Source organism: Gavialis gangeticus, unplaced genomic scaffold (genome assembly GCF_001723915.1).
Source record: "Gavialis gangeticus isolate Ggan-Ray unplaced genomic scaffold, GavGan_comp1, whole genome shotgun sequence".
Classification (NCBI taxonomy): Eukaryota; Metazoa; Chordata; order Crocodylia; family Gavialidae; genus Gavialis; species Gavialis gangeticus.
This window is the reverse complement of record NW_017729027.1, coordinates 2,711,163-2,721,156: the sequence shown is the minus strand read 5'-3', so window position 1 is coordinate 2,721,156 and position 9,994 is coordinate 2,711,163. Positions and strand designations below refer to the sequence as shown.

The following is a 9,994-nucleotide window of genomic DNA, read 5'->3' as shown; positions in this document are numbered from 1 at the left end:
CTCACCTGCCCCAGCCCCACTCCCACCCTCACAGAGGGGACCTCAATCTGTCCCCCTCCACACCCCTTCCCCCACAACAGACTTACCAGTTGTATGCCTCTCTCCAAGCTGTCGTGCTGCGTATCAGAAGTGGACTGCTATTGACCAATATGACTCATTAAAAGCTGGTCATCAGTATCAGCCCAAAAATTCTCTATCAGTGTACCAATAGTTTTCATTATATTGCAACTCAGGAGAAAAACAAGCTGCAGCAGGCTCACTGAAGCTTCTGTGAAATTACAGAATCATAGAAAATTAGGGTCATCTAGTCCAACCCCCGGCTCAAAGCAGGACCATCCCCAACTAGATCATTCTAGCCAGGGCTTTGTCAAGCTGGGACTTAAAAACCTCCAAGGATGGAGGTTCCATCACCCTCTCAAGGACATCAGCCCATATTTGCTTCCAAGCAATATGCCATAGCTGTTCTGCACTGTTTAGATAACAGACAACTATTGCAAATTTCAATGAATCAGCCCAAGTAGTCAGGTTTACTTCTGTTCTGTGCCATGAGAGCAGTACACAGCAGAGCCAGCACACCACTGAACCTTGGCATTCTTTTATTTTTAATGAATTCTTCCATCCTACAGAAGTTGAGAGCACAAAGGTTCTGCCTCATGTCAGTAAAAGCAAGGACGTGAGACCACTCAGTGTGCCAGGTATTGGGAAATACGTAGCTCGGGGCAGCTACATCCAAGTGAGCATTCACCTTTGTGGAGCACCAGTCAGTACTTCCACTTCTACCACCTCAAGAGGGTTCTACTGGGGGAAGACATCTATAAACCATAGCCAGGGCTCCACAAAAGCTGCCTGAGGAAGGCTATCCAGTGACAGGATAGCTCCACGGTTATGCTTCCTGCCTTGCCAGTGCTAACCGGATTAAGGACATGAGAAGCTTTGACAGAGCAAGGTTTGGGAGATGTAATTCACTGGTAGAATCCTACTTCCAGGAAGACTTCCTGCTGCATGCTGATATTTGCAAATTTTTTTTTTTTTTTTATTTCAACCACAGCTGGTTTGTCTTTAGAACTGCCCAAAGATCATCTGAAGGCTGAGGCAATTCAAGTATTTTTTTCCAGTCACCTAGCCTAATGCTCTGCAGCCGCCTAGGTGGTCTAGGGTTGATTTTAAATCCTTGTCTTCTATCTGAGTTCCTTCCAGCCTTGCTAACAGAAGACTAGGACTGCTGTGAAGACAGCATACAGCCCTCAGTAAGGATGGATCACTCCAGTGGCAAATTAAGCAGCATCTTTAAAAGGCATCCTATCCAGTTCCTGTGGGGGGGTACAGGGTATGCAATGTAGGTCCTAGGAGGAGTTTAATAAGGGAAGCAACACAATACCCAGAGAGAAAATAAAGTAGGTGTAATCCTATTTAAATTCAGATTTTTATTAAAAGCAGTCTCTGAGCTGAAAGCCTGTCTGCCAAGTTTCAGCAGGATGCAGTTTAACAGGCCAAGTTATAAAACTTTTGACCCCAGTAGTTATAATAGAACTGCCGACAGATCATTAACTATAGTGGTGCTTCTGAGAAGAACCATTACTACAACATTTTTGAACTATAATTTTGCAAACCATGTTCACATCTTGTATAAAATTGTTAAATACCTAAATGGAACTGGCTGATATAAATAGAGCATTTGTTTTATAAGGGATAGTTAAAACTAGTAGCTCAAACATATGACTATCAGCTGTGCTTTGGACAGCAGATTCATATGTAGACAACATGCTTTCCCATAACCTTGCCTGAGAGCAACAAGTATATGGCAGCATACAATGTCTCTGTTATTAAAAGCTCTGAGCAGGAGTCTGTGATGATACCATACTTCTCAAAGTATAGACCAGCACAACAGGGAAAAACCTTCTCAGTTGGGTTTTATTTTGCTATTAAAACCTCACCACAATGTTCACTGTAAAAAAAATGTACAGCAAAGTCATATAAAAGAGACACAAATAAAATGAAACACACAACTATGGAGTCAATCTAATTTTAAGCCAACTCCTCAGACAAATTTCCCTCCTTAAACGCCTTAGGATAAAACCCTGAATTCACTGCAATCCGCAGCAAAATTCCCCATGACTTTAGTGAAATAGGCAAAGACGATCCTAGCAGGATGCAGGGCCCAGGGCAAATCAGCCTGTGCGGGGCCCAGACGCAAAGAAGGTGGTGTGGCTGAGAGGGCTGGAGGCTGGCAAGTGGCCAGATGCGAAGCTGGCAGTGGGGACCACACAGAGTTAACAGCACTGGCAGCCCCTGCAGGAGGGGCCGCAGCCAGTTCACCTGGCTCTGTGGGGCCCCCAAAGCATGGGACCTGGGGCAGTCGCCCCGATTCACCTCCCCCAGGTTGGCCCTGGAAATAGGAACTGGCCCCAGGGAAAACTGGTTGAAATATTCTGAGAAAAGGAAAAAAGCAACAAAAGAATATTTTAAGTAGCATGAAAATTCGATTAAGGTGCCTTTCTAAACTGCCTTGAGAAAAGCAGCCCTGGTACAAGATCTCTTCCCCCGTTCATGTTGTATTATAATCCTCACAATGTCTTACTCACATACCTGAGAAACAATTCCTTTCTCCAGACAAGACAGCAGAATTTTGTAGTCTGGATACAGCAGCCAATAGGAGTGTACCAACTTCAAAGTTATTAGTACTAGTAAGTTTTTTAAAAATCCTAATATTACAAATAGCTTTATTAAGAAGTTGGAAGTTGGGGGCAAAACTAGATCAAATGAAAAGTGGAGAGCTTTCAAAACAACAGAATTAGAAACTGAAGTTATAGATCACTGTGAAGCCTGGAATGAGTTCTGGCCCTCCTATGTTAGAAGATAAATATTTGTAGTCAGGGTGGTTTGTATGATAATATTGGAACTCCTAGAACAGTCATTGGTCTGGGAATAAACAGTCACCCATCCTGATCAGCAAAATATGCTGTCCTTTCTTATTTGATGTGTGTTGCCTTTGGTTTGTTTGTTTTTCATGGGAGCCGGATGAACATACACTCTAATATTCTATGGAAGGCCTCCACATAAGCCCCCTTCTTTCTCCATACACTTTTTGGATAGCAGCTGTTTAAACATTTCTCTGAGTTTTAACTTTTAGAAGTAGTTCTGGAAAACATGGGTTATTTATAAGCATCATGAACCTGCACAGAGCTGTACTTCAACAGATCAGTGCCCAAAGGGTTTAGTATGTTAAAGGCCAACTATGGAATAGAAAAGCAAATGTTTCTATTTCACAGACAAATTATTTTACTTTACGGTTATATTGAAATTTATGGCATAAATAAATTAAATTACAACACGTTCATTCTGCTGCAGTCCTCACACCTGCAAAACTCCTAAAGACGTGGAGATTTTTGCCTGAATAAGGAACGCAGCATCAAATTACAGATTCTAAATTCTATATCTTGCAATAGTGCATTAACCTGTCCGGTTAGTGATCTCTGTAATACCTGACCTGAGAGAAAAGCTCTAAGAAATGAAGGTTGTATGCCTAGACTAGGCAATAAAAGAAAAGAAGAAACAAAACATACCAAACTGCATGCCCCAGTCACCAAGGTAATTTATTCTTGTTACTTGATGTCCAAGAGCTTCTTTGAGGTTTGCTATGAAATTCCCTGGTAATCAATTAAAGTTACTATTAATCAAAGCAGCAAGCGGTTTCTCATTTCTCATTCCTTTTTATTTTCGTTCAATCTGTATTGCCTCTATTAGAAATTCAACCAAATGAACTGCTCTACAGAATTTCTTGAGGAAATTAATCACAGTTAGACGGCAAATCCATTCAGTTATTAACATGCTGAGGTGTAACATTCTTGTGCATCTGGATTGTGTTGTATAGTCTCAGCAAAGGCAACAAAAACCAGTACTTTGTATTTATAGATTCCTATTCATCCAAACCTTACAGCATGCTTTCCAAGCCCCACTGCATGCTTGCAATACAAACTCCTCTTTTACAGACAGACACACACATGAAAAGGGTAAATGACCATTCAAATTCTCACAGACTGGCAAAAATGGAAAGAATTGAGGGTCCTGTGCTGTAAACACCATGCAATTTATGAATACAGGACATATCACAGACACAAGGTCTGATGCAAACATATCCTTTGCTGGGACTTCATGCTTTAACATTACTGTCGCAAGAGGACGGGAGGGAAGAAGGATTCACAACTTCACCTGGCTCCTGATCTTGGCTATTCATTGGAATCATGAGAAAAAAAAATTGTCTATGCCTGTAACTCCCTACACTTCTTTGGTGGGGGCTCAAGCCTTTTAGCTCCTATGCAAGAGTACAAAAGGATACAGCACAACTCTTTGTCCAGGGATCTTCATTTTTACACCCTCTTAATGCACACAACATTACATTCTTTCACTCTATTTAGTTTATTCCATCACTATCGGATGAATGGTGATCTATGGCAGAAGTGTCAAACTCATCCTGGGTCAGACCCAGACTGCCAGCCTAGCTGAAGACTGGATACAGTTTAGAACATGGGACAGCAGTGGTAGGACTGGTGCCAATGGCAGTGGGGATGGTGGGACAAGCAGCATCTGCAGCGGGGATAACATCTGGGATGGCAGGACCAGTGGTGGCTGCAGTGGTCACTCCCCCTGGCCATGCCCTCAATGTCTGGTAGCCTCCCAATAGACTGCAGGCCGGATGAGGCAGCTCCATGGGCTGGATTCATCGTGCAGGCTGTTTGACACCCCAATCTACAGGATTATTTATCAGAATAGTGCTTCTCAGAGAGGTGTGTGAATAGAAAAGAATGAGCTAAGAGACCCTGTATCCCTCAGCTAGCAATTACACCCCTACAGAATGGTTTGCTACAATATTACTGCAAAAGAAACTTAGCTCTCCTTGTCATTAATTGTCACTTTGTACTTTAAGATAAAGAAAGGCTAGAAAAAAACTGAAGTTAATATTTCTCCTAATGGCTTTTTGTGCCATTCTAGCCTTGCTCAAGAACCTCTAATGCACAAATATTCCATTTTATATAGCAGTCACCATGGTGGTTATATTGACATATAGCTAGGACTTGACTTAAATCACAATTTTGCATTTTTTCACAAAAATCATGAAATTAAGTGATTTTCACAAAAAACGCAGTTTGCAATGAAATGCTACGCTATGGCCGCTTGCTGGGGAGTTCCCCAGCAAATGGCCATATGATAGCATTTCACTGCAACACAATGGCTGCTGCAGACTGGGGAAAGCATCCCCCAGCCAGCAGGAAAAGCCTAAGAGTCCAGGGGAAGGGAAAAGAGGTCACAAAAGGGACAGGGGGAATAAAGAGCTTGGGGATGGGTTGGGGATGGGCTGTTTGTTCCTCCAAGCATGACAACTGGGGCATGGGGGTTGGGGGCTGCCTTGGCAGATGGCCCTGGCATCTGGTAGGGGAGGGGCTGTTTGGTCCTCCAGGCAGGAAAACTGGGGTGCTGGGGATTGGGGGTGGGGGATGAGAACACATGGGGAGAGAACCTGGCCCTAAACCTGTTCCCTCAGTCAATTAGCATGCATTTGGGGGGGAGGGGGCGGGGGAGGGGCGGTGCCAGGATCTGGGTGTGAAAATGGCAGCTCCAACCATGACTGGGTCATAATATTAGCAAGCTGGGCCCATGATTTAAACCAGGCCCTACATACAGAATTTAAATGTGTAAGAACAAATGTGCTGTGAGTCAGCTTCTAAGCTGGACAAACTGAAAATTAGCCCTAAAAGCACCCTCAGACCACTCACAAAGGCAAGCTTCAATGTCCTAATAAGGCACCATTTTAAATGTCTAATTTGGGATTACTTATTTTAATGCTCACATGAGCAAGAGTAAATTTTCTATTGGTTAATAAATCTACTACACACCATAAGTTTTTGTTTATGACCGTTCTTCATTTTTAATCAATAAGAATTTTTATTGATTAAACAGTTTGGCTTGATGTGGGCACTCCACCAAAAGAAGGAAAGACTAAAACCCTTTTTTCACTGAACTCTACAGAAGATAAATCAGCCCTGAAGTTAAGTCGGTACTTACCTATTATTGTGGACCGCAAGTGTCCTACGTGAAACTTCTTGGCAATATTGGGTGAACTGCAACGAACAACCACAGGCAACATTCATTCAATATTCAAACCATAGGCCTGACAGATCACTGCCTCCCCTACTAAACACGCAAAGACTGGCTGTGTTCTTTCCCTGTGCTGAAAAATTTTAACCCCTCCTCCCTCTCCCCCCCAACAACAAACACAGTGACACCCACTCCCATAAAATTCCTAGGTTGAGTTAAAATATGGGCTAGCATCTTGTACCCCAACAGTACCCCTGAGAGGAAGACATCCAGACAAGCTACCCCATACTAAGACCTGCTGCCTTGTAATTTGAGACAGTGTTAAAAATAAAACCTAAATAAATAGGTAACAAGGGATTTTGCAGTGGTGTCTTGTATGCACTTATGGACTTCTCCCATAGAGACCACTGATCTGCTACCATTTGTCCTCACCTAAACCTCAATGCAAACAACTTATGGGGCCTACACAGCTGACAAGCCCTTCACTGAAAAGTTTGCTGGTGGCGTGAAAATTAAGTGTCTATAATCAAGTATTAACTGCTATTTATAATGTCTTCTTGGAAGTCTGAAAACAACTTGCTAACACACAATCAAAATGGTCTTGCTTGCTCCCTAGTTTGTAAATCAATTAGTTTGGGTTAAGCTAAGCTCATGATATGGAAACCCAGACTATCCTTTGATCAGCTAGTTCTCATATGCTCCCTCTGCTGGTAGGGGGACTTGTTGCTGCTCAGAAAAGACTAGGCAAAGAGTCAGCTTCTTAAAACGTTTTAGCCAAATTTTTACACATTGGAGTTAATTTTTTTTTTTGGTGGAAAAAAATAGATGCTCAAAAATAGCTGCCCAGCTTGGAATTTTAAAAAGCCAGCTGTTTATCTCTGACTTGATGGTACCCATGTTGTTATGTTGCAGAGTAAGTAGCTTGCAAAGAAGCACAAACGAACCAGAAAACTGGAATATAGAACAAATATTCTGAAATTAAGTGACCTTAACTGGGCATCTAGGGCACCTATAGATGAGCGCAGAGGCTGCTCTGATGCACTGGAATTCCAGCATGCCAGAGCAGACTCAGTTAATTAAGTCTGCTGGGGGGGTGGCAATTGCAGCCTGGGGCTGAGCTGTGTTGTCTACTCCAGCAGAACCAGGTTGGCCTAGCCCCCCTGGTCCATAGTTGGAGCATTATCGCAACTCTGGCTAGCTGAGAAGGTGGTAGGAAACCTGGCCCTGGAGCACAGCCAGGGTCTGCCAGGTGGGGGTGACCAGCCCCTCAGGCTTTTGCCTCACTTGCAGCTGGAGCAGGGGAGGGGTGTGTTGCCAGACTCTGGGCCAGGCTGGCAGAAAGAAGCAGGAAGGAAAGGGAGCTTTAAGTCACACCTTGTTATGTATCCACAGATACATCACAAGCAGGACCACGAAGGTGATCCTCCCCCTCTATGCGACATTGGTCAGGCCGCAGGTGGAGTACTGCATCCAGTTCTGGGCGCCACACTTCAGGAGGGATGTGGACAGCATTGAGAGGGTCCAGAGGAGGGCCACTCACGTGATCAGGGGGCAGCAGGGCAGGCCCTACAAGGAGAGACTACAGGACCTGAACCTGTTCAGCCTCCACAAGAGAAGGCTCAGAGGGAATCTGGTGGCTGTGCATAAACTTACCAGGGGGACCAGCAGGGAACGAGAGAGTCCCTGTTCCCCTGGGCACTACCAGGACTAGCTAGGAATAACACCCACAAGTTGATTGAGGGTAGGTTCAAACTGGACACGAGGAAGCACTACATCACAGTCACGGCGGCTAGGATCTGGACCCAACTTCCAAGGGAAGTGGTGCTCGCTCCTACCACAGGGGTCTTCAAAAGGAGGCTTGATAATCACCTAGCTGGGGTCATTTGACCTCAGCATTCTTTCCTGCCCGTGGCAGAGGGTCAGACTTGATGATCTGCTCAGGTCCCTTCTGACCCTACCAACTATGAATTGCCATGGTTTAGCAACCTCCTGCATCTCATGTATCAGTGTCCCCACACTTAAAAATGGTGGCAGGAGTGCTTTATCTAAAGCTTGAACGAGCTTTAGTTCAAGCACCTACGCCAGAATTTTAAAGCATAGGATACACGAGACATGGTGGTGCTTTAATCAGAGCGGCTCTCGGAGCTGCTCTAATTAAAGTGCTGCCTCCCCACCCCCAGAACAGGTGTAAAAGTGCCTATAGTTTTTCTAAGGGGGGTAGGTTGCTATTCCAGGAGTGAGTTATGTACCTGGATCTTTATGCCTGCAATTCAGAAGCTAACAGAGATCCAAATGTCTAATCTGCAAGAGTGACCAGGCACATAAGTATTAAAGTGACCTAAGCTGAAGACTCACAACACTCAAGCAGCTGTGGCTGCAGAACCACACTTAAAAACATTGTAGCCCAGTTAAAAGTGAAAGAGGGACAGCCTTCATTTCTTGATAAAAGAATTAATATAAAAAAGGCTGGTGAACTACATTATTTACCCAATGGGATAATATTCTCACTAAAAGCTGGCTTGAGGCCTGACCTGTCACTCCAAATACCGAATACACTCATCAGTCCCAGGAAAAAGCCACAAATATGATTTATGTTCTACTTCTGCTTAGTCCAATTAAGCGACACTGCTGCATACAACACGCCTCTCTTATTTAATTACAAGGCATTTATGATTTCTGTAAAAGGACTAATACTCACCTAAATTCAACCACTATCTTTCTTTTGGGCAGTGCAGAGAAGAGTTCACTTCTTATTCCATATTCTGAGCCATCGTTAAACACATGCTGCAACACTGTCTAAAAAACAAGGAGGGAAATGGAAGAGAAACTTGCTTCATCAATAGAAAGAGACCAGTAAAGAACATGGTTTTACTAATCACTGAAATTGATCTTGCAGCCTTCAGGATTAATTAGCAACTCTACAGTAGCAGGCACCCACAGTCTGCTCAGTGATATTTTTCAGTTTTTCTCTCTCTGCATGTAATATAAGGACTTTTGAAATGTACTCTCACATCTATTGTTTCAAAAGCTGAAAGTTCTAGGCATCAGCTGGTGAACCTGTTGATTTTGGTGAAAATGAAAGACAGAAAAACCCTAGTTTATATTAAAATAATAATTTGGTCACTTAGAACACAATGGCAAAGTACATGACTTCAAAAAGTGTTGTGGCAGGGAAGCTGAGTCACTCCAGGCGCACGGTTAGGTAGGGCAGTGAGATCAGGTATGGGGAGAAGGTTCCTCAATCCCACTGCTGCCAGCCTCACTTCAATCAGGTTCTTCCAACCAGGCTGGACATCTAAGATTTTACAAAAAAGGAGTTTTGCAAAAAAAAAACTGGTAAAGCCTGATTTTAGTAGAAGCCAGCTTTGTCAGACTGTCAGATATAGAGTTCTGACCAGAGTATACACAGGAAGCAAGACACTCATTGAGGTATACCACTCAGCCTTCTTTAGCAATGAAGTGCTGAATCCTGCAACAAAAGGCTACCCTTTAAAACTAGACCCTAGACCCAAGCAAAGGGTCAGAATTAGGGGTGCACCAACAGAGATTTCTGAGGCAATTGCCAATGTCTGATTTTTAAGGAGGCATATCAGCCAATACCAATCTGATTTCCAATACAGTGTGGAGAGCAGCCTCCCTCTGGCAAGTCTGTTGTGGTGGAAGGGGAGGGGAAGGAAGGGCTGGGGGGGTGGAGGGGCAGATCAACCCCCCCCTGCAGTGAGGGAGGGGGCAGGGGTAGCACTGCCCAGCTGGGGTGAGGTGGGGCACTTGTTGGGGTAGAAGGATGGCTCCTGCCGCTACTTGCAGCCTGGGAGAGCACAGGGGGGCGAGGCGTGTGCCCCCCAGATGTGCACAGGGTGGGTGGGTGGGCGGGCTGGAGCCGGGGCTGGGCTTTGGGGGC

The 9,994-nt window shown here is 44.3% G+C and overlaps 1 protein-coding gene across 2 annotated transcripts in view; it reads right to left on the bottom strand.

Moving 5' to 3' along the window:
* Positions 1-9,994, bottom strand: part of RARS2 (arginyl-tRNA synthetase 2, mitochondrial) — an 86,821-nt gene that overhangs the window by 44,046 nt on the left and 32,781 nt on the right. For both annotated transcript variants that reach the window (XM_019520370.1, XM_019520371.1), the window contains 3 exons: positions 8,792-8,889; positions 6,061-6,116; positions 3,564-3,647 (listed from right to left, as the gene is read on the bottom strand). In XM_019520370.1, coding sequence (XP_019375915.1) covers positions 3,564-3,647; positions 6,061-6,116; positions 8,792-8,889 — 238 coding nt within the window. The remainder of the gene's footprint in view (positions 1-3,563; positions 3,648-6,060; positions 6,117-8,791; positions 8,890-9,994) is intronic.